This window comes from Aphelocoma coerulescens (genome assembly GCF_041296385.1).
Source record: "Aphelocoma coerulescens isolate FSJ_1873_10779 chromosome W unlocalized genomic scaffold, UR_Acoe_1.0 ChrW_unloc_scaf_3, whole genome shotgun sequence".
Taxonomy (NCBI): Eukaryota; Metazoa; Chordata; class Aves; order Passeriformes; family Corvidae; genus Aphelocoma; species Aphelocoma coerulescens.
The window spans coordinates 15,737-40,778 of NW_027184082.1; the positions used below are offsets into that span (position 1 = coordinate 15,737).

The 25,042-nt window shown below is 38.5% G+C and overlaps 1 protein-coding gene across 2 annotated transcripts; it reads left to right on the forward strand.

Annotated features, from left to right (window-relative positions):
• LOC138102879 (centromere protein K-like) lies at positions 1-24,127 on the forward strand. 2 transcript variants are annotated; one of them, XM_069000648.1, is made up of 10 exons: positions 8-160; positions 2,154-2,252; positions 4,308-4,364; positions 8,648-8,720; positions 13,616-13,662; positions 16,542-16,624; positions 16,738-16,836; positions 17,114-17,255; positions 20,800-20,853; positions 23,149-24,127. In XM_069000648.1, exons 1-10 carry the CDS (start codon positions 158-160, stop codon positions 23,305-23,307), a joined length of 816 nt encoding a protein of 271 aa, XP_068856749.1. In that variant the 5' UTR covers positions 8-157; the 3' UTR covers positions 23,308-24,127. The 2 variants fall into 2 exon arrangements, with proteins under 2 accessions (XP_068856750.1, XP_068856749.1); XM_069000649.1 differs by lacking the exon at positions 16,738-16,836 and having other exon boundaries at positions 1-160.
• The last annotated feature ends 915 nt before the right edge of the window (positions 24,128-25,042 follow it).

Genomic DNA, 25,042 nt, shown 5'->3' on the forward strand with positions numbered 1-25,042 from the left:
GCCGCCGAATCCCCACCGCCCGCCACCGCCTCCTGCTGCTTTCGCTTGCGCTCGGGCTCGGCGGACGCCGTGATGCTGACGTCACAGCTGTGCGCCGCGCCGCGCCGGGCGCTCTGCGAGTAACTTAGGCGCTGGGAGCAAACGGCGGGAAGCGGCCATGGTAGTAACGGGCGGGAATGGGGGGCGGGAGTATCCCGGGTGGGTCCCGGCGCATCCCGGGTGGGTCCCGGCGCATCCCGGGTGGGTCCCGGCGCTCGGGGGGATCCTGGCGTTTTGATACCCTGGGGCTGGGGGGGGGGGGAGGCTCTCGACCGCTGGGGCCGCGGAGCTCCTTTGTAGGGAGGGTGCTGGCTTCCCGGCTGGGAAGGGGCGATGTTCATCCCTCGCCTGTGAGCGGGGATGTCCTGCCTCACGTCCTCCCGCCGCTGTTGTGTTGCAGGGGTTCGTGTAGGGGGCGCGGGAGCTCTCTGTCTCACCGCTTTCGCGATGTTATTTGTACCCTGCCTATGTTTTGCTTCCCACGGTGCCTTCGTGTCTCTTTCACAGACCCGCTGTCAGTTTCCTCTCCCCTCTCGTCTTCCCGCAATTGGTGATGGAGTTTTTTCTGGCTTTCTCTTCAGAGTTTTATTTCATACAATGCTTTCATGGTGATGAACTGTATTATTGTAGGGCACACAGCACACAGGGGGAATAGTTTTTTATCCCACTCCAAGACCCCTTTCAAATTGCCATAGCCTGGGGTTCTTTTTCTCCCACTCCTTTTTTTCTTCTGCCTCCCCACTATCCCCCCAGACCCTCTTTGTTTACCTCCTTTTAACAGTTTTTTTTTTGTCTGAGGAAAAACTAAGAATGCTTTGTTTCTTTCTTAGTTTCTTCTGGGCGGTGTTTGCTGGAGGCATTTCAGAAGTCTTAATAAATTATGTGAACTGCTTCTGTTTTATATTATGGAGACATTCCCAGACTCTTTAGAAGATAATGATTTTCCTTTGCAAAAACTATGCTCATTAGTTCTTAAAAGATTATGGTAACCTACATTTTGTAGTGTTCCGTTTTTAATTATGGATGCAACAAGTTTTCCAGGAAGACTTAGTAGAAGTATTGGCTACCTCTGAGTTCTCTAGTGTAATTCCAGCATTCATTGAGATATTCTGGTTTTCTTTCCTCATCCACTTTACTATGAGGTACTTGAACTTTGGAAGTACTAGTTGAATATTTTACTCCTTTTAAATTGGGTTTTTGACATAATTTTCTCTGATGCTGTGTTTTTGTTCTGAAAAAGAACAAAAGATTGAGTTAGTAATTTGTGCATCATTAAGAAGGTGGAGAGGTGTAATTCTTCTTTAGATCTTTATCTATTTTTAATGTTTCTATTTAATCTCAATCTGTTTGGTGGGCTTAGTGATCCACTAAGGTATTTTTAAAGGCTTCCTGCATCTGGTACATCTAGCCTGTTTGTTGTTGTCCCTTCTTATTTTTCCCCTTTTAATTGCTGATGTCATTCAGGTATCTCTTAATTGAGATAACTAGGATTAAATTTCTGAATTTGTATGTGTTTCTTTCTGACCCAACAGTTTCTCAAAGTTTTTAATTTAACTTGGGTTGATTTTTCTTTTGGCTGTCCAGATGCCCTCTTTCCTTTGTTGTCTGTATATCTTTCAGGTTCTTTTGTTTGTTTTTCTAGTAACTTTGAGGATGCTTAATTTGTTAATTATAAATATTCTGAATTCAAATGAAGGAGAAATAGATTAGTACATTTATTGACAGAGCAGAAGTAACTGCTTAAAAAGTTTGCAGATATATAGAGGTAGAGTGTGTCTTTGTAGATGTGAGATTCTCTTATTGTTTCTATATTAAAGTTGTTGGAAAATAAAAAAAAGCCATTGCAGATAATCAAAGCAGTTATGAAAATTTAGCACTTGTCATTCGTTTTAAAAGTAAATTATTAGTGTCTTCTTATTTTACTTAGTTATATAGTTAGCTGATTTTACTTAATGACTGGGTGCTTTCTAGAACTACAGGGGAGTTAGCTAAAAGCTTTGGATTAAGGGAGTTTGTTCTGTTACGTAGTTGATCTGAAGTGGCAGATATGATTTGGTAACCGATATCAGTTATTGTAGATCTACATGGTAACTGTTCGATTTGCTTGTTAATAGGCTGAATGCTTATCAGAAATCGCTGACGCAGGTGGTCCTGTAGATGCCAAGGAAGAACTCCTGGAGGAATGTGAGAGTATTTGGAAGCAGATGGAAGAGGTATGTAAATATAATTGATAGACCAGATTTATTATAAACCTTTTTCAGAATTATTTTATTCACCAGATGCTTGCCCCAATCCCTCCAAATAAACCATTTCAATAAAACCAAACCAACAAACAAACACACCCCCCCTCCCCCCCCAAAAAACCCCACCAATAAAAAACAAACCAACCAAAAAAAAACCCCAAACAATCAAAAGATAAACAAAACAACAAAAAAAAAGAAAAAAAATGTTCAGAAAGGTCAAAGGTAGAAGTGCTGGCAGGGGTGAAGAACGCCTTGTAGTGTCAATGTGCTGATGTTATGAGTTAGTAGCATTGGAGCATATGTTAAAATTTTGGAAAATTAAACTATTTACTTCTGTTGTGGTAGTACCAGCATACTGAGACCCTTCTCTCTTTAGTCTCACAAAAGATGGGATTCCAGTTCACATGTACTTTGGCTCTTAAAGGAGAGAGAGAATAGGGAAGAGAGAGAGGCAGAGGAGGACAATGATGTTTGCATAGGCTTATGCAAACTGACAGTTACGTTGTCATGGTTAATATTTCTCCCGATACATGGTCCAGTATGCTAACAATAACACTTTAGGGCTGGTTATTTTTATTTACAGGATTCCCAGAAAAGATAAGCTTCTATCAGTTCTGAGGGAATACTGTTATTCCTTTAAGATTCTGCTGAGTCTGATGAAAAGTCATGTTCTAAATTATAATTTCAGGGTCTTAATCACTTCACTCAATTTTGTATGGTACTTGCATGCTATTTACTTGAGTTCTGAGTTGTAGGTTCACAGTATTAAAATATCAGAAACTGAAGTAAAAGTACTTCCAAACTTAAAGTAGAACAAAGTACAGACAACTCAGTGCAGTAATTTTACAGAATTTGATTCAAAAAGACTAACATGACTTTATTTCTTGTTGAGTATTTGGGTAAGTTTGCATGTAACAAGTGGCGGGCAATTCTATGTCTAAGTTTCTGAACTTTTGTTTGGCACTGTTTCAGAGGACCTGAACTTTCTTTCAAATTTTCAAATTAGAAGGTAAATTTGAATGTTTACTATTTTGAATTTAATTGAAAATATTTGTTATCTTGTATCTCATTCCCACCATGCCCACAATAATACAGGAAGTGATGTGTTATTTTTGGAAGTTGATAAAAACAGTAGGATTTTCATTACTTTGATTTTCCATGCTGGATGCACTGATGTTTCAGCAAAAGGTTTAAACTAATAGTCTTTTAATTAGCTCTTAGGTTATATGGTTACATGTAATGTTCCAATGATTGTATGTCATCATGAGCAGTTTTTGTGGGAGAAATCCTATATAGTGTTCTGGTATCCAAACGTTAACAGCAAGGTTTCCAAAGTACTGCTTAGTAGTTCTGCTGTTTAGTAGAATACATCCTGCCTTGTCATAGGGCAGGTTAAATTGGTGACGGGAAAAAAAAGAGAGTTTAGCAAGTATCTCCTGTTTATGCTTTGGATATTTGTGGTGGCCTGAATTTCAGACTGTATATATATCCCATTGCAGTCATGGGAGCTGATGTAGTGTACTCCCAAAAATAAGACTACTTCTGAATTGTACAGTATACTGCCCTAAATTACTTAAAACTAAAAATGTGTACTATAATGTGATTGCTCTTCTTGGAGATCCAGAAGAGTAGCAGAAAGTGTGTTAACTTCTCAGTAGCTTCCCTGTTCAGCCTTGTCCATGACTCTTCCCAATTTCTCATGTTCTTTCTTCATCTGTTCAATGCCTTTCCCCATATGAACTTCTCCCTCGTAACTTGCCTTTTTACTCAAATGATGCATTTTTCTTTAGCTGCTACTTTTCTACTTCTTGGTTAATTAAGTTCTACTTTACTGTGCTATGATTTCAAAATATTTCTTAATTTGCCCTTCTGGGTTAGGGTATAAGGGATGTGGTAGGATCTAAGTTAAAGTTATTTTATTCCTATATTTAAAAAGTTCTGTTTAAATTTCTAAGAATTGTGCTTTTTCTTACAAAAGAGAAGAGTAAACAAACTTTCTTTGTGTTTTATTTGTTTTCTACCAAGTGTCAGAGAAAGCTAATGCTTCTAGGAAAAGACACACTGCTGCAATCAGATGCCAAGGTAAGACAGTGTTTTTTTTTAAAATATTTAATTTTCTGTTAAGACCATAGAATCACAGAATGGCTTGGGTTAGAAAGGACCTTAAAGATCATCTAGTTCTAACCCCTCTGGCATAGGTAGAGACACCTTCCTCTGGATCAGGTTGCTCAAAGCCCCATCCAACCTGGCTTTGAACCCTTCTAGGGATGGGGCATCTGCAGCTTCTCTGGGCAATCTGTTCCAGTGTCTCTGTGCTTACACAATAAAAGAGTTTCTTCCTACTATCTAATCTAAACCTGCCCTCTGTCAGTTTAAGGCCATTTTCCCTTGTCCTATCACTACATGTGCTTGTAAACAGTCCCTCTCCTTTCTTTTAGGCCCCATTCAGGTACTGGAAGGTGCTATAAGGTCTCCCTGGAGCCTTCTCCAGGCTGAACAACCTCAATTCTCCTCACCTGTCTTTATAGGAGAGGTGTTCCAGCCCTGCAGTCATCTTTGTGGTTCTCCTTCAGACTTACTTGAGGAAGTTCACATCCTTCTTATGTTGGGGACCCCAGAACTGGATGCAGCATTCCAGGTGGGGGTCTCACTAGAGTAGAGGGGCAGAATCCCCACCCTTGACCTGCTGGCCATGCTGCTTTTGATGCAGAGATTATGATTGGCTTTCTGGGCTGCAAGTGCATGTGTCCAACTTCTCATCCACCAGGATCCTGAAGTCTTTCTTGTCAGGGCTGCTCTCAGTCAGCCTGTATTGATGCTGGGGATTGCCCTGACCCAGGTACAGAACCTTGTGCTTGGTCTTGTTGAACTTCATGAGTTTCATACTAGCCCATCTCTCAAGCCTGTCCAGGTCCCTCTGGATGCCATCCCTTCCCTGCAGCGTGTCACTGCCCCACACAGCCTGGTGCTGTCAGTGAACTTGCTGAGGGTGCCCTTGATCCTTCTGTCCATGTCACTGACAGACGTTACACAGTGCCTGTCTCAGAAACAAGGCCTAGGGAACGGCATCTCATCACTGATCTCCGCCTGGATGCTGAACTGTTGACTGCACCTCTGAGTGTGACCATCCAGCCAATTCCTTACCCACTGAGTGGTCTGTCCATAAAATTTGTGTCTCTCCAGTTTAGTGACAAGGATGTTGTTCCAGACAGTGTCAAATGCTTTGCACAACTCCCAAATAGATGACATCAGTAGCTCTTCCCTTATCCACCAATGCTGTAATCCTGTTATAGGAGTGTCATAGGTTAGCAAGCATAGTCCCGGAAGGGATGTCCTTGCTGAGGGGTGCTTACAGCTTCCTCTGGGACCTGATAGAACCTATCAGCTGGCCAGTTTGAATATGGACAATTCTTTAAGCCACTTAAAGTTGTGACCGCCTCTGTGATACACACTTAAGAATAGACAAACTCCCCTCCCAAGCTCTCTCTCTCATTTCCGGCGCTGGGACAGGTGGCTGCGGGGCCCGTGTGGGGGCCAGTGGGCCCGGCTCAGGCCCTGCTCGGGCCAGGCCAGGCCTTGCCACGGCCATCCTGGAGTCGATGGACCTGTTCCATCTGTGGAACCCCCCCACTGCCTTGCCGTGGGCAGCCGGAGCGGCTCGGCTCCCCCCCCCCTCCACTGCGATAAGAAAAATTCAACATTCCAGCTGCAAAGCTGCAAGGCCGAGGTGAGAGTAACCCTTTTATTGCTGTGAAGAGCTGAAAACCTGAGGGAAGAGAGAGAGGAGATGCTTAAAGCTGAAATTCTGTTGTGAAGCTATGATATATCAGAGTATCCCGTTGTAATTTCATGAAGATCTGGGGGGTGGAGTGTTCAACTCGTGAGCAAAAGCACCTGCGCTGAGATAGGCAGATGCTGACGCAGCTGTAATTTCATGAGAAGTTTGGACAGGGAGAGATGGAAACGATGAGGACTTTTGCTCCAAACGGGAAAGGAGAAAACCTCAGTCCCTAGAGATGGACCAGATGAGGACTTTTGCTCCAAATGGGAAAGGAGAAACCTCAGTCCCTAGAGATGCTCCCAGAGATAGTCCTAACGATGAAGATGAGGAAGACCCTTTGCTCCCAGGGAAGGAGAAGGGCCTCTGGTTTTGTTTCTGAATGGCTCAACCTTAAAATTGTACCCCAAAAAACTTCAAGAGTGGACCCTCAAAAGCAGTTGTGGGAAAAGCTGCAAGTCAGGGGAAGGAACTCACATGTGAGCAGAGAGACTCCTCTTCCTAAATGGACTGAACAATATTTGGAAGTGGGCGGCTGTCTCGTTGTGATAATGTTTTCATAGCACGAGCAAGAAGAGACTTCTCTTTCTAAATGGACTGAACAAGGTTATTATGGAAGTGGTAACAGACTGAACATCTTAAGGGTTGTCTTTACATTGTCAGTGGGAGAAGGGAGGAAGGTGGGGGGAGGAGGAGAAGTGTTCTGAAGGTGGTATAAATTTTTTTTTCTTCTTTTAGGTCTGTTAATAAACTTCTTTATATCCTTTCAAGTTTGGTGCCTGCTTTGCATTTCTCCTAATTCTTATCTCACAGAAGATAAACAGTAATGAGTATTTTGGACCAAACCACTACAAGGAGGCCACCAAATTTGTCAGGCGTGATTTTCCCTTCAAGTCCTGTTGCTTAACACCAATTGCCTCTTAATTTTCCACTTGCCTTAGCATAATTTGAGGAGGATCTGCTCCATGGTCTTGCTCGGCACAGATGTGAGAATGACCACTCTGTAGTTCCTGGATCTTTCTTTATCTCTTTTTAATAATACGGTTGTATGTCTCCTTTTCCAGTCAGTGGGATCTTCACCAGACTGCCATGACTTTTCAAATATGATGGATAGTGGCTTTGCTACTTCACCTGCCAGTTCCTGCAGGTGCATCTGTGGTGGGTTTGATCCTATCTGCCCACCAGGTGCCCACCTTAGCTCTTCACCACTCCCCTCCTCATCTGGACAGGGGAGAGGAAATATAACTGAAGCCACATGGATCGAGATAAGGACAGATTTTCTCTTACTAACTTTGAAAAATGCAACTAATAAATGACTAACAAAGGCAGCAAAATGGGAGGAGAGGGGGTGTAACTTCAATACCTATTTGGACTATTTCCTAACCAGTGCATATATAATTTCTTCTTGTTAAATGTCATTGTTATGCTGCCTCTCACAGCATCCTTCTGGACATCTGCCCATCTGTGGGATGAGCAGGTTCATGGTGTGCTGGGTGAAGACCTGGCTGAAGGGCAGAGCTCAGAGGGGTGCAGTGACTGGGGCTGCATCTGGCTGGTGACCAGCCACCAGCAGTGTTCCTCAGGGTGCAGTTCTAGGGCCAGTTCTGTTCCATGTGTTCATCAGTGATTTGGATGAAGGACTGGAATCCACCATGGGCAAGCTGGCTGATGACTCCAAACTGTACCAGTGCTGTTGACGCTCTTGAGGGACAAGAAGCCTTGCAGAGGGATCTAGCTGGCTTAGAACATTGGGCAGTCATCAATGGCATGACATTTAATAACAATAAATGATGGATTCTGCATCTAGGACTTGAGAGCAATGCTGGGCACAAGGATAAAGCAGGAAAGGAGTGGCTGTTGGGCAGCCCTGCAGGAAGGGATCTGAGGGTGCTGGTTGACAGCAGCTCAGTGTGAGCCCTCAGTGTGCCCTGGCAGCTCAGAGGGCAAACAGCATCCCGGGAGCTTGAGCATGGCACTGCCAGTGACAAAAGAGGGATTATCCCACTGTATTCAGTGCTGTGCAGCCTCACCTGGAGTGCTCAGGGCAGTTCTGCACCCCACAATTTTAAGAAGGTTGTGAAGGTCCTTGAGTGCATCCAGAGGAGGGCAACAAAGCTGTTGAGAGGGCTGGAAGGCCATGTCCTGTGAGGAACTGCTGAGGACTTTGGGCGTCTCTACTTTGTAGAGAAGGAGCTGAGGGGTTACCTGCTTCCTCTGCTGCTTCCTCAGGGATATCTTCTCTCTGATACCCAGTGATATTATGTGTGGGAATGGTTCAAAAATATGCGAGGGGAGGTTCAGAGATGACATTAGAAAGCATTTCTTTACTTATATGAACCTTCCTCTGAAGGACCTTCACAACTCTGCCAACTCTGACTCCTTCTCATTTTCCCCTTTGAAAAAATAATAGAAACATTTCTTGATCCCTGCGAATGACTGTAAAGTATTTTAAGGAATTAGTGTTCTGCTGTAATAGATGCTCTTTTGCTTTCTACTGTATCAACTTAATAATTTCTGTCCTGTTCTACCTCATTTTATGCCAATGCAACTCAACACACTTCAAGCGATGTTTCTTCTCGTTACACAGCTTTCCTTGTTAATGCTGCGATGGAAAGCTTTAACAGTAGAACATCGTCAGTGGCAAGTGCAAAATCCTGAAAGTAAGTAACTGTTTCCCTGTAAAGGGTGCTTATATAAACTTCTGCAGAGTTTCTTTCATCTAGGCCATGGGTATACTGAATGTCTGCTGATTGTACGTTCATTTTATAACTACTTAAAAATTGAAATAACTAAAAAAAAAGCAGCATGTATGGTTTATTTCTTCATTAATTTTGTCACTTTAGTTCTAAGTTGACTTGAAATTAAAAGTGAATTCCACTGTAACTTAGTTGTATGATTATGTACAAATAAATGCATGATTAATACCACCATTTATCAGTCAGCTGAATGGAAAAACAACTATTAGCAGATCTCCTAACCAAATAAGAAAAGTTCATTGTATTGTTACCCACCATATTCTTTTCTGTCTGATTGTTTTTTCTCCATCTTTCATTTGTATTTCCTTTTTAGAACAGAACTACTTTGGCAAATAATATTGTCTTCATTTTATCTTTTAAGAAACTGATACATTTTTCATCTTTGCAAGTATTTCTAATAAGCTAACAATAATTGGCCTAGATGTATTTTTAACCATGCATCCTCTGATTTTTTTAAATCAATATTTCACAAAGGTATGTTGTTTTATGATGTGCTAGTTGAAAGTTAGACTTTTAGTGCAAAGCCCATTACACTGTAGTAAAATACCTATTTTGAATTAACAGGGTGTCTTGGGGTGACCTTATGATGTGTATCCCATATCGCTGCCTATGCCCAGAAATTAATTTTTGTGCCTTTCTATGCCTCTGGACTAAGCCTGAGAGGGGGAAGGAAAAAAACTGAGCAAAACTTTCTCAAAGCAGTTTGCAGCTTGTTCAAGGTCACATAAAGATAGCAGGTTTTTTTTTCCCAGCTGCGGCAGGGGAGCAAGGGAGCACCCGGCTTGCGGCTTTCCAGTCAGCTTTTGGCCAGTTTTTTTCCAGTTTCTTGTTCTCCGGAGAGAGAGACTGAGAGTTGAACTTTTCCTTCTCTGGAATTTCGGATTTGCTCCCTTTTCTACTGGACTGCTTGATTGCTGTAACATCAGAGCACATCGGGAGGACTTTCCATCGGGCACAGAGGGCCTGGCCCCGGGCCAAGCCCCAGCTCCGAGGAGACCAAAGGGAGGACTCTTAACACTTTCCCAGGTTTTTTCCTCTACAGCGAAAGATTTTACCATTTAACATTATTTTCCTTTCCCGTGTGTTTGGTAAATAAATAGTTTTATCTTCTTCACTTTCCTTCGAGGAAAATTTATTTTTTCCCGAACCTGGTGGGGGAGGGGTGGTTGTGCCTTCTCTCAGAGGATATATTTCTAAATTTGGCCAAACCGGAACACAGGGATTGGAGATTTCAGGTCAAGATAAAGTGGTAAGAGACACTAGAATTTTTAATCAACAGGAATCCAGAATGCTTACTGATCCTGAGAAGCACAAACCACTGAGACTAGTGGTAGTTCTTATATTTGTTAGGCATTATCAGTCAAAAGGTATGAATTCCTCAGTTCTTCAAAATTCTCTTTGTACATAAGCATAAGTGCTGGCTGATTTCACACTCTTGCAAGGCTGATGTGGCCAGACACTGGCAATAAAAGTGTTCAGGATCTAAGTGTGAGTAAAGTAATCTTTGTTTTCAGATGTCCCATATGGAGATTCCTAAAACAGTTCCCACTACACTATCATTAATATTCTGGTAGTACTCCCAGTTATGTCTCCTGTCAAGGACCTGTTAGCACCTGTCAATCCAGTAAAACTTCTAGCCAATCTTTAAATTAATATATCGACTCATTTGAGTATTTTTATGCCAATAGAGGCTTGGTTTTATAGTATTTGCAAAATTAGAGGAATGTGTTCTAGACAGCACATGGTGATTTCCAATGTTTTGTCATTTAGCCAAATGGAAATACCTTTTCAGATTAGAGGCAGTTCTCCAAATTCTTTCAAATTCTATATACTTGCTGCATATCACCATCGAATAAGAGACGCTGGGAAAAAAATATTTTTCTTTCTTATAAATAGGTATTTTTGCTCTATTAGAATAAATTCATAGTTCAGTGTTGTAAGCCTCACTCCAAGAACTGTCAACCTCCAATGTTGCTGAGGTATGTAGACCAAAGGCATGTCATTGAATGACTTTGGGACATACTGGTTCCTGGCCGCTGTTCATGAATAAGCTGCTGGTTTAAAGCAAATTAATTGAAAGCACCTAGTTTTTATCTGGGTAAAATACCTGGCCGTTATATTTCCTTACTAAAATATGTATATTTAACTTCAAGCTATTGGCTTAGAAATATCCTTGGCCTATTTTTTTTGGCTTGATGACTCGCTTTGTTCAACCATTTTTACTTATTCTCAGATGATAATATTTCTTATTCGAATCTTATTTTTGTAATAGAGAAATTATCTATTTATAATTAATACTTCACAGCCAAATTTTTGCCTTTTTTGGCTCCCTTTCCAGTGGAAGAAAAAAAAGTTGCTGCTAAGAATTTGAATATAGTTATGGTGCTTGTATGAAAACAAGGAGTCCACTTTGCTTATTTCTCCGTCTTGGCTTCTTTCTACCTACTATTTCTTTTGAAGGAGGAATTATTTAATTGAAAACATTGTCTGATTTTATCTAACTAGAAATAGCAGAAATACTGATTTCATACAATTTACTAATGGAGCATGAATGTCAGGCTGTCTTGTTGCTTTGGTTTCTGCTTTTAGTAGTGGCCAGTTCATTTCCTGTAAATGAGGGCCTGTCAGCATTTCAATCGTAAACCTTATTTTCAGAGGTTATAACTTGGCAATTCTGCATTTTTTTTGAGCACAATATTGGCAAACAGACTTGAATTCACGATGCAAATTTTATTTTTGTGAAGCTTTTACTTTAGTCTCTTTTTCATTCCCGCTTTCTGGTATTATTTAAGTAGCTCTAGATCTGCTAAATCAGCTGAATTAAAACTTTTTTAAAGGCACTTGGCTTATAAAAATAGAATTTAACTTTTGCCTTTGCAAAATAAGGAAGTGAAAGCAACCATATTTTAAACCATTTAAAGCAGTTGTCGTCTCTGCATAATTGCTGTTTTTCTTTGCAAAATAGCAGTATTCTGCCAAATAACTTTTTGTTTTATTTTAGTATGAGTTTCTGTGTAAACATGTGCATAGTAGTTGCTTTTACATTCCTAGCATCTGGTAGTATTTTGCTTCGTAATTGTACTGTGTATCACTGGGCAATTCTGTCTGATGTTTGACTTTTGCAAGTGTAGTGATTGTGAAAACAACTGAAAAAGATTTAACTGATAGTGGATTGAGCAACCCATGAGCAACCCATGAATTTACAGCAGCAGCTGGCATAAGTGTGTTGTCCCAAGGTTTTAGATCTGCATTGTTCCTTCACTAACTTATGGTTAGTGATTTCTTTTCCAGGAAGACAGGGCCTTCTATTCCGATACTCACGCAATGTGAACATTGAATGGGAAGTATGAGCTCAGGATTAGGTATCTAGAAATAAAGAAGTGTTATAAGGCAATTGTAGAAATTGATAATAATTGGTAAGGGAGGGCTTATAAAGATCATGTCAGCAGGAAGGGGCAGGGGGAAGAATTGTATGGGTTTTTTCAAATATGCCAATGAATGTGAATAAAAGTGCACCAATGAATTTTATCACATGTAGGTAGGATATTCATGTAAATAAACAAATCTTACTCTAATAAAGCACAGACCACTATCTCCCACAGCTCTTAAGCTTAATTTGGGAGCACAGTACTCAAGTTTTGTGTCAAGATGTAGGAACAGTAATTCTCTAAGTAAAAGGAATTTTATTGAAGCATTTAATATAGTGCATTTTTAAGTCAGTAGTTTTTCTGATTTTCATCTGAGAACAAACAGTGCTTTTAAAACTACTAATCTAAAGCTTCTTAAAATTTGTTGAGGCAAGTAATATAACATTACCAAAGAAAGTACTTTTCTGAATTTATTAAATCAACTGTATGTAGTTAGGAGATGTTTAATGCTGTCATGAGAGGGTTAAGGGTTTTCTTTTTGTTAAAGGCATTCTTTTATTTAAATAATTATTTGTAAGATTAGCGATTTCAAGCCCAAACTTGCACAAAAAAATCTGTCTTATAAAGATTGAAATCTGTTAGAATAGCTTTCATATATCTCCTGTTAGTGTATTGAAATAGTTTTAAAGAAGTCATGTTTATGCAGAAGCTGCAAGTTGACATGGATCTGAGAATTGACTGGAGTCTGTTGAATGCTGTAAAATACAAGAATTCCATTTTTATTCTGAAAATGCATGAGTCATAAATCACTGCATTTTGTAGAAGCATTCTGGGGAAACATTTCTATGTTCTTGAATTGTGCTTTGCTTTCCCTTAGATATTGCTGTTGCTCAGGGTTGGAGTTAGGGTATTGGCCTTGCTGGACCTTTAATCTCCCTATATATAGCTGTTCTTGTGAACAGTAAGAATGGTGACATGCTTCTGAAGTTATTAAAACTAAGTTCTGTAGTCCTGATCAAGCATTTGGGAGGCTGTTTAACAAGGAATTGGAAGACTGGAAGAATTTGATTGCCCACATTGGTAATGTTGTTTGAATGCCTTCTGCTGAAAAAATCAGGCTCAGTTGTCTTGAAGTATATAGAAATGTGGTGTTCATTCATTATGTACCTACACCAATGTACTTGGAGCTAGTTCAGTATAAAAAAATGACACACAAGCATTAACACTGCACTTTTTCCAGTGTAATTTAACTTGCTGAATAGTGTTAGTAGGTTAGCCCAGCAGGATACCACAGCATGTGGTTAAACTGCTGCTGACAGCCAAAATGTTTTTTAGAAGGTACAGAGATTTCTCTCTAGCCAAGCTGCTTTTCAGTATCAATAGACCTTTATCATCCAGTGCAAAAAATAACCAATTCATTTTATTTTTCAGTAATTTCTACCCATCCGGATGTACTGTTAGAATTAGGAAAAGAAGAGGTAAGTATTTTTGTTTGTAAGAGATAATAAAATTTTTGGGGGGAAAAAAGAAAATCAGTATATACAATTAGTGCATTTTCCTATGACCGTTCCTAGGGTGGACTACTGCTAAAATACTGTGTATTTTCCTTCAACCATTTTTGTTGTTCTAATGCTTTTTTTTTCCCTGTAGTATAACTAGTAAAATTACCTAGTTGTGATGAATGAGGTTTAAATTGACTTACTGCACAAGTCAGTGGGTAATGCACAATAGACAGTATTTTGCCTCTGGATACGCCATCTAATCGCAGTAGCTCAACAAACTCATCTGCATGCAACGAAAATGGTGTGATAATCAACATCCCTGCTACATTAATGCTCCAAGGCCTCACTCAGGATTGGAGTCCCATTGTGCTGGGTGCCACCAGGAGACAGAAGTCTTGTGCCAAGGAGAGTGATGACCATGCCTTGCAAAGATTTAGCTGTCATCTTTAACATCATGCAACAGGGCCCATTTCCAGGGCTGAAGCCTACACACTACTTTTCAAGATTACCTTCATTTAACATTGCACAAGTGCTTGGGCAAGAAGATCCACTCAGAATTGAGTGTTTCAAGATGATCCATGGCTGAATTTTAATTGCTAAGTGGACTCTGTCACAGAATGTCTGGAGTTGGAACGGACCTCTGGAGACAGAATCATAGGTTGGAAAAGACCTTTAAGATCCTCAAGTCCAACCATCCAAATCCACCACTAAACCCTGTCCCTGAGTGCCTCACAGGATTGTGTTGAGGTGGCTTTTGAATATCTTCTAAGAAGGAGACTCCACAGCCTCTCTGGGCAGCTTGTTACAGTGCTCAGTCACCCTCCAACAAAACAGTTTTTCCTAATTTTCAGATGGAACTTCCTGTATTTTAGTTTGTGCCTGTTGCCCCTTGTCCTATCACTTGGCACCACTGAAAAGAGCCTGACCCTATCCTTTGACACCTGCCTTTAAGATATTCGTGTGTATTTTTTTTTAACAAGAAGTTATAACATATTGCATTTCATACTTAATAAAAAATTATGTAATATTATGTGTTACAGGGAAAAGTCAGTTATCTTAGACATTGAGTTCTGTGGCAATAACTTGCAAGTAGTTTGTTGAATTCCTCCATTGGAAGAAAGAGCAAATCAAGAATGTCTTGTAGGTAACATTACACTATATTGATGGGACACAAGAATGCTATGTGACTTGAGAATATTCCTATGTCTAATGCTTTCTAGTATCACTCACAACAGCAAACTCAACTGCTGTTTGTTAAGAGTCACTATCAAAAAGTTGTTAGATTACACACTTTGATTTGCCTGTATAGATATGGCATGTTGGTCTGATGTTTGAGGATTCCAGGTTTTTTTCAGATGTATATATGGAGCATATTTGCTTCTGTAGCATATTTTCAGAATTTTTATTTCTTTGAGCTAAATTCTCAAGTGCTCCTATTTTGTATGGAAGCAGAAAAAATACATCCAAGTCATAGGCTTATAATAGAAAAAGCAGAAACTGTTAGAAACTTTATTATGTAGAAGAACATAGTGCTCTAACAGGGGCCTCATCAACTGAAACAAGTATCTGAAGAGGATGGAGCCAAGCTCTTCTTGGTGATGCCAAGCAATAGGACAAGAGGCAATGGGATGCACAAGAACATCAGGAAGAGCTTCTTCACTCTGCACTGGAACAGGTTGCCCAGAGAGGTTGTGGAGTCTCCCTCACTGGAGTTCCTCAAGAACTGTCTGGATGCAACCTGTGCCACGTGCTCTTGGATGACCCTGCTTGAGTAGGGAGGTTGGACCAGATGACCCACTGTGGTCCCACACAATGGTTAAGGAAACTTCCCTGTCCAACAATCCAGGAGCCACTGTGTCAGTCACTAGGCCCATTTGCAGATACACACCCCACGCTCACACAGTCGGATCAGGTTTCCTTACCAGCTCAACTCCAGGTCTCCTTCTTCCCTTAGGCTCACACATCCCGATCCTTAAAATAATTTAATTGTGGCATAATAACAAAATGACAGCTTGAGCTGGGTGCCTCTGAGGAGGGACCCAGAACAAAGGAATTTTATACCCTCAAAGCCAAAAGGCTTTTATACCCTCACAGTGTAAACATGGAAAAGTCCAGGTGTCATCAACCATGTCTCAATGTCCCCTCACCTGGCAGGGCCACAGGTCCCCGGGCCCCTTGTTCTGCAAAGAGTTGGCAGTTCATGGCCTCTTTCCAGGGGTTCTTGCCAGAGCTCAAGCCAGAGCTCAACCTGCAGCTCCCACTGCAGCTGCACCCTGAGCTACCTGCTCTGAATGTGTTCCTCAACACAGCCTTACCCATTCTGTGATTCTGTAATGAAAGACCCAGCCCACTGAGAGTCCACTGTTCCCTAGATTCAGCAATGCCTATAGCTTATGACTACAGTAGTTTTATTTGTACATATTTCCTGTCCCAGATATGTCCTTAGCACTGAGGGTCATTTAATTCATGGATGCAGTTAGTCTTCCTTTGCAGCATCTTCATTTTCTACACATTTTATGTTGGTACAGTTAGTAAGGATTCCTTCTTGCCAGCAGCTGCAGTCATTTAGACAATAGACCCCCGGTGCTGTAGACGTTTTCTCGTCAGTTGTTCATCAGCTGAGCAGTTCATGTGTGTGCTCCACAATCTGCTTCAAGCTCTGTAAGCTTCGACACTAATGAGCAACTGGTTACAGTGACATTTTGAATAGCTCCTGCATTTTAAACTGGATTTTAATGTTTATTAAGAAATTGCAGATGATTTTGTCCCTCTTTATCAGATTTACAGATGTAGCCTTACATAGAGCAGATACTGGGCTACCTGCAAAAAGTAGTTTAATTTCTATTTTTTTATAGTTGCAGAAAATAAAAAGTGATCTTGAAATGGTGCTGTCAACAGTTCAGTTAAAGAATAAAAAGCTGCAAGAAGATCTGGAAAGGTAATACAATAATTTGGATTTAGGAATGCTGTAAGCTTTTTTTAATTTTTTTTTTGACTGCCCAGGGAAACTATTTATCTTTTGTGCCATTTCCTACTTTTCATGTTTCAAAGAGAACAGCAGTGGTGTGAGGAACAGGAACAGATACTAGATACTTATAGTAAAGCTGAAGAAGAGATAAAAACCCAAGTTGAACAACCTTCCACAGAAAGGTATTTCTACATTTTCGAGTTATAAATTGAAGAATTTAAATATCGAGAAGAGCAACTGAGCAACAAAACTCTTAAAATGTATTCCTTGTTTTGTTTAATAGATCAAATAATTGCTCAGTAATCTATATTTGAAACATGGAAGTAATGCTGCTGTATCCTGTGATCAAAAATGTTGAATTTATAATAATAGAGAATAAGTGGGGATTTTTTTACTTATAAAGGACTTTTTAATTACTTCATTTGATCCCATGTTCTATTGCTATGTTTTTACTATTAGTTTGAAAATGAGAGGATTTGATGAACTGAAAAATAAAATAATTAAATTAAAGACCTATAAGAAAGAACTTTTGAGTGCTTTGGGTGAATTCCTGGATGAACATTTTCCCCCTCCAGAGAAAGGTGAAAATACTAAAAACAAGGTAAGGCTTTTCTTTACCTATTAAATTTGAAATGTTCAATTTATATTTATTTAGATGCAATATCTGTTTAAAGTCACTACCATTGAATCTGCAGTTGTATTTTGAAATAAGCATAGTTCTTACAGTTGATCCTCTAGGTTTCATTTCTATTTTTTAGGTTGTTTTATATTGTTTAAGGCTGTTTCCAGCTGGATATTTTCTTTTCTTAATGCATATATCCTTTACCCAATGAGATGCATAGCAATGTATTGTATTTCTTACTGAACTGCAAGCTATGCCAATTTTGGAAATGGTGTGGGGTTCAGTCCAAATTGACTCATTTTCTTTTTTACTTGACTGGGCAAGTAGATTCCTATTTTCCTTGGCAAAGCAAATTTTAATTGTCTAAAAATGTTTTTGGAACAATAAGGAAAAGTGTTTATAGCATAGTTTGGAATGTTAACCATCAGATTTTGTTCAGGAAAACTGGGTCAAAAATTATCTTAAAACTTCAGGGAAAATAGGCAGCCAGGGAGTATTTTGCATAATAAATTCAAAGTGTGCAGTAAAAATAAAACTATTACCATTACTATTTGATAGATACAAAAAAGCTATGAAAAAAGGCAGAGCTTGATTTTGATTTCAGGCACACTTAACATTACAGAAGTAGAAACGATTTCTTTAATCCAGTTCCCTGTTATTTCAGATAACTACATAATATAATTTCTTTATCGTTGAGCTTCATTTTAGAACAAATAATTTTTTCTACTACTGTTTCTACTGTGTTTTTTTCTTCTAGTACTTCAGTACTATGGTTAGAAACTGTCTCATAGCTTCCAGTCTAAATTTATCCATGTCTAACACAGATCCACTGGTATTCTTACACCAGAATTTTCCTTAGAATAGCTCTGTTTCTTTCTTGCGTTTATTGCCCCTGATATATTTATAGGCAGCAAGCTCATACCCTCTCTTTCTTTGTTTTGCTAATTGAACTAGCAATGCCTTTATGTTCTCCTGTAAGATAGTATTTTTCAATTCCCTAACGTATCGTAGTAATACCCATTTTCTATGTGTTTTCACTTGGATTCATCTTTTTTGCAACCTGCTAAGAAACAATATTATAAACAAAACTACTAGCTCATACCCATCACCAAAGCAACTAATTACACTCTTGTCTTTTTCTGTCTGTAATTTGCAGCTAATGAATCCTGAGCTTTAAAAAAAAAAAAAATCTTGGTTTTGCACATAAAAATATCGAATGGAGATGTCAAGACATGATGTCCATTTTCAAAGTATTTAAACATCTTATTTTGTTGAATCTTAGTTTTTTCTGCATACCCATGCGTTTGTTTCCTGCTGTTAGCAAATATGACATTTTGCTCTCAGTCTCTCCAGTTTAGAAACAAGGATCTCGTGGGACAGTGTCAAATGCTTTGCACAAGTCCAAGTAGACGATATCAGTTTCCCTTTTCCACAAACACTGTAACTCTGTTGGAGAAGGCCACTAAATTTGTTGGGTGCAATTGGTCTTTAATGAAGCCATGTTGGCTGTCACCAATCACTTAAACAAAAAAATGACTGATTTATTTCAACACAAGGTTTTATCTTCCCTTAGTCTAAATTTTATTTATGCATTTCCTGAACTCTTAAACACAGTTTGTTTTCTGACAAGTTTTTTTCTTTCTTTTCATGCTTTGTGAATTCATAGCTTTTCTATATCTTTTGACTCACTTGGATCACTTGGCTTAACTACAGATCCCCCCCTAATCTGCATCTAAGTGAATAATTGAGAAGGCAGGACAGCCAGCCATTTTTGCCTACATTGTTTTACTGAGTGTCAGAAATACACATTGTAATCACTGGCAATTAAATTTGCTGCTATGTTGATTCAGGAGAACCCCTTATTCACTTCTTTTATCAGCAGTGAGACTGGTTCAACAGTCTGACAGCACCGAACTCTGCACATCAATAATTTTGCTTCACTTTGTGGAGGCATCTTGTGTTCACAGTGGTTCTGTGTGAGGGCAAATGTGCAGGGTTGATGTCTGTAGGACATGGCTGCAGCATAGTCTGAACTGCTCCAAGCCTCACTGGTGTGGTTCCGCCCTCCTTTCACCTGGCACATGCATGTCAGATTGGGAGTGGGAGTGAAGACTGGGTCACAGCAGCTCAGGTTGGCTTCCATTGCCATGGCCCAACACCTTTAGTATAGGTAGTGACTGTAGTGACAATTATCTTGCATTTTAAATCTAGGATTAAAAAATACTCTTTTTTTCAAGATAATAATATGAAGAATCAGAGGTTGAGGAATATTGTTTATGCAAATTGTCTGATTGGAAGGGTGAAGAAGATGTCTTCCAGGCTAAATAATGAAATGCTGAGCATCCTGCTTAAAGTGACTTAATAAGCATTAATTGATCAGAGGTACTTATGGTATTAGTAGTAATTTTGACCAGGGAAACACATCAGTAGAGGCTGTGAAGTACCTTCATGTTTGCTCTAAGGAACTTTTTGCAGATAGTGTAGATTCTATTTCCTCAGCCGAGTATGAAGATAAAGGCACATAGATAGATGTTATTGGGCCGTAGCTCCAGGATTTGCAGAGTTTCCGTGGAGCAGGCTCTCCATAGAAGCTGAAACTTCTGACTCTCTGCAGGTGAGAATATTACAAACTGACTGGAAAAAAGGATTCAGGACTTTCCTTTTACATATTCTTCTTTTTTGCTTGTATTCTTCTTCTGTTCCAGAAGTGGAGTTTGTATAAGGTGCTGCACACCTGTTAATATCTTAGGACCTAAATTGACATATCCAACAGCAATGCTGAGAAAGCCAGTGGTATATTATCTCGTTTATTTTGTTGAAATTGAAGTGCATGGGAAAAAAGAATAAAACCAAAAAATTAAAGAATCAGGTTTACCGTGCAACAGTACAAGCAGATCCAGATTGCTGCCAAAGGAATCTCTATCACTTTATAGACAAATGGCTTGATTTGCTTGCTACAAAGGAAAACAAGTAATTTTCTAGTGATATTTTATCATTGCCTTTTTTTTCCACCCAAAGTCTTTAACTGTTCTATTTCTTAACCTTGATAATTTTTTTAGCTGAATGCAAAGCAAATAAGTATTCATTGTCAAGTCATGAAAAAATATTAAAGCACTATGAAATGAAGTCTTGAGTTGTGTCAAATTTGTATTCTAAACATTTATTTAAAGCTTATGTAAAATATTTTTTCCCCAACAAATCTTGTTCACAGAACCTTCTGTACTACATTATAACTGTGATCTACTTGGTTTTATTTAAATTAAAACAGATAGAAACATTATGATCACTTTAGATTAATCTCAATAATTCAAAAAATGTTACATTTGAAGCATAGGATTTTGAACTCGTAGATTTAAGTGCTACCTTGTATTTCTGTCAGGACTAAATCTAAGTAAAAGTTTTCATCTATTGAGTACTATGCAATCAAATAATTGTGTGATTATTTTACTTCATCAATTAACATTTTTCCTGACTGGTTTGGGGTTTTGTTAATTTGACTGGGAGGGGTTGGTTATCTTTCCAGAACTCTTCTACAGAGCCAGCTGTGGAACTGATAACAATACACGAAATTTTAGAGGTAAGATGTTTTTACTATGTAGAGATTTGAGGAATTTTTAAATACTCAGATGTAATAATGATGATGATGATAGTAATAATAATAATAGAGTGTTTATTTTAAAGATAAATTAACAGTATAGGGCATTAATATAGTTAATCTAGGATGATTACGAATGTTGTGTCTTCAAGAAGACTGCAGGGAGACACCTCATTGCAGCCTTCTAGTACTGAAAGGGGGCCTATAAAAAGAGCAACTTTTTACATGGGGGAATAGTTTTAAATTAAGAGAGATTTAGATAAGCTGTTGAGAAGAAATTCTTTGCTGTGAGGGTGCTGAGGCACAGAAACAGGTTGCCCAGAGAAGCTGTGGATGCCCCATCCCTGGCAGTGTTCAAAGCCAGGTTGGACGGGGCTTTGAGCAACCTTTGAGCAACCTGACCTAGTGGAAGGTGTCCCTGCACATGGCAGGGGGTTGGAACCAGATGATCTTTAAGGTACGTTCCAACCCAAACCATTCTATGAATCTAAATCAAGTTTCCTATTTTAATTCCTATCAAATTAAACCCCCAATTTTTACAGGAGGTGTGGCAATAATGTTCAGTTTAGGCTGGAGAATGGTTGTCTCTTATTTCTTGATTTTATAATGTTTAGTTCAAAGAAGTTTTATGCGCCTTAGTGGCTCATGTTAGGAGAGACAAATACTATGTTTAACAAAAAAAATTGGCCCGTTTCATGCTCTATTTTGTACTGTTTCAAGAAAAATATTTCTGAAATATACATTAACAGTTACAGAAGGACCAATTAATGTGTAGCCTCAGAAAGACCAATAGTCTTGTGTATTTACTGGATTATTAACTCATATGAAGAAATCAATTAATCCAATTCATGCATTCCTAATTGATTTTATAGGTATACAAGCATTGCTTCGTATGAATTTTTATTTTACAGTGCAATTTATAAATTTGAATTGCAAAGCATAATTTTCCTTCTTGTCTTAAATGTAGCGTTTGAAGTGAATTCTCCTGTTCCTCCTCCTTAGACAGTTCTAAACATCTATATGTAAGATGGCCCTGGGGAAAAAATTCTTTTATTGAGGCAAAACTTGACGGATAAAAACTTTCTGGTACTAAGATGCTCTTATCTGATCACTATCATATTGTTGTACTTTAATTTAAAGCCCAGGCTTTGAGTTTACATGATCAAAATCATTTTACATGCTTCACATATCTCAGCATACCCATTAATGCCAAATCAGGCAGAGCTTGAAAATAGATCAGAATTTAGAATAGCCACAGCCCTCATGGAACAAGAATTTTAAAGTTCTTCTAATGCTTTAAAATTGCTGATATTGTTAATCTCCTGAAAATGTGAACATATTCAAGTAATGTCTGACTTCCATTTGGAAGAACACACTATTTGAAAAATTCAGACTAATTTCAAATTTTAACTATCCTGACCTAAAGTGTCAATGTCCCTTACCCTTGTAATCTGGAAGGTTTTTCTTTGTTGAGTAGTGTGCTTCTCGCTTCAAGTCCCTGTTAAATTTGAAAATGTTTTCTTAGATACACATAAGAGTTGCAGCCATAAAGGCTATTTTGGAATATCAGGTGTCAGAAAAGACAAGTAAAAATTTGTCTAAAATAATGCATTTGGAGTAAATTCTCATAATTGGAAGTACAAAAGATATTAACTAGAACAATTCTTCAGAATTTTCTGAAAAAGAAGAACAGTTGTTTATTTGGGTCTTTTTTTTAGTAGCAGTGAGTTAAAAAAAGAAAAATCTGGTAGTAAAAGGATTTTGAGTTTGTCTTTAGCAGACAATATCTTGTACTTACTGAAATTGGGAAAGTATAACATTTAAAAGCTCTGAGTAGAAAGATGAAACATCTAGGATGAATAGAAAGAGCACCATGGAATGGGTAAGATTATTTAATCTGTAATGTGTGCAGTATTCCCCATGAGCAATATCATGAGGCCATGAACACGGTCTCCATGAACTGAAAAAGAATTACAAAATTGATTTTGTTTTTAACTCCGTTAACTAATTCTGTATTGAGATAAGGAATTTAGTCGATATTTATTCTGGATAAAAGGAGGATTCTGGTTCTAATTTTTTTACATTAAAAAAGATATTATGAAGTTAGTTGGAAGTCCTTTTCTTTACTTCTACTTTGAACAGCTCTTAATATTTCTTCTGTAGTCCTTTATTTCTTATATTGCCTACATTACAATAATTTGTATAAATTTGGTTAAAGGAGATAAAAAATCTAGCTGTTTTGTTAATTTCCTAAATCTTATCCTTTTGGTCTTCCAGATTCTGATAAACAAATTAATGACCACACCACATGACCCTTATGTAACAATCGATGAGTCATTTTGGCCACCTTATATTGAGCTGCTGCTGCGATATGGAATGGTCCTGAGGCACCCAGAAGATCCAAAGAGATTGCGCCTTGAAGCTTTTCACGAGTAGTGTGACGTACACGTGCACTTGTACACAAAACACCACCAGTACTCTTACTTCGGGGCTGGGACATACTTAGGTTTCATAGTAAGCTTTCTTAGCCATCAGTTCTTGTGCTTCAGTTTTATAGCAAGATTTGCATTGTGGAAGATTTTTTAAAGATGCTTAAAGATCTTAAAGATGCTTTTCTAAGATGCCAATTCATGTAATAGACAAAGATGTTTAACAGTCCTTTTTAAAAATCATACTTTCTGCATTGCTTTTATGGTTTAGATTTTTTAGATTGCTTGAAGTCTTCTCAATTTCCTTTAGTATTTTCTTGTATTCTGTAGAGGCAAAATTCAGAATAACACCACTCCTCCTGTACATGGTCTTGCAAACATCTGGAACTAACAGAGAGGTATCCTCTCAAGAATGTGTTATGCCTTGTTTCTTGGAGCCTTTGCAAACAAATTGATTGGCTTCAAGATAAACACTTAGGAAAGCTGACACATCTTTCTGTGCAAAGTGCAGCAGATGGTGAGTCTGCACCTTTCACTGCATGCTTCCAAAATTGCCCATACTGTGTTATGCTATATTGCCTTACAGTATCTGTCTTCACTTTTTCAGACCTTCTTTATCAAGGTTTTTAATGGGTCTCTGTTCTGTTGCTCTCTACAGCTTCTAAGTTATGTCAGTTGAGAGTTACCTTCTGACTCAATGCTGGCATTTTTTGTAATCTTAGTCTTTTCTGTAGCCATTGTGATTGTATTGTATTGAGTACAAAAATTCTACTCTTGCATATCTGTAGTGACTAAAACCTTGGAAAATAAACTTTGTCTTTTATTAATCGGATTGCAGTTTTTTATTGAGGTAGGAACTTTAGCGATTTTTCAGTTGATGGAAAAATGAAGTGTTGTATACAATCACTGAATGTTTTCGTGTGATGGTTTTTAGAATGGTGTTTATGTGATTTGATGTGATGACTTGTAAAGATGATGTAAGGACACATGGGAAAGGAAAGGGCAACCAATCTAATACAAGTTCCAATATAATTGCCCTTTTTAGACTAATGAAATAGTAAGCCAAAAAATCGTTCATCTTGTCTAGTTTTGAGTGATTAGGCATGGGTATAGACTGCAGTGTGTGGTGTTGTACATGAATATTGACTTCTTTTTGCTTCATACTACTTGTATAACTACCCTCCTGTTGTGGTTTAACCTCTCTTATTCACCCATGAGCTCTAGAGTCTGACTAATCTATACATTTATCTTACAGTGTTTTTAATTAAAAATTCAAATAGCTACATTTTTTGGCTTTGATTTATAGCGTTGTCTCTTTAGGGTTTTTTCTTCATTTCTGTTTAAATGCTTTGTATTCTGCTATCCTTTCACGTTATTATTAATACTGCTCAGATACTTCATTGACCCTGGATGACTGCTTCTGTCCTGACATTGATAAGAAGAAAAAATGTTAAACACTCAGTAGCCTCTTGTGTTTAAAAAGAAGAAAAATACCAACACATATCACCCGCCTCCCAAAACCAAAGCACTGAGAAAGAGATAGGATAGTCTATAAACAAGTGCTCTAAAGAAGATGCAATATTAATTCTTTTTCATACCAAAATCAAATCTCATCCAAGTAAAATACCAGAAGAGATTTAAAGGAAACTACCTCACATAAAGCTTTACATTAAATTATGAAACTCACTGCTATAAAATATGTTGTAAGATTGCATACAAACTTTCAAAAAAAGCTTGTTGAG

What these genes read in the sequence shown, in the direction of transcription:
- LOC138102879 (XM_069000648.1), top strand. An exon ending in TGCTGCAATCAGATGCCAAG is followed by an intron (nt 4,365 to 8,647) that starts GTAAGACAGTGT and finishes CTCGTTACACAG; the next exon opens with CTTTCCTTGTTAATGCTGCG. An exon ending in TAGAATTAGGAAAAGAAGAG is followed by an intron (nt 13,663 to 16,541) that starts GTAAGTATTTTT and finishes ATTTTTTTATAG; the next exon opens with TTGCAGAAAATAAAAAGTGA.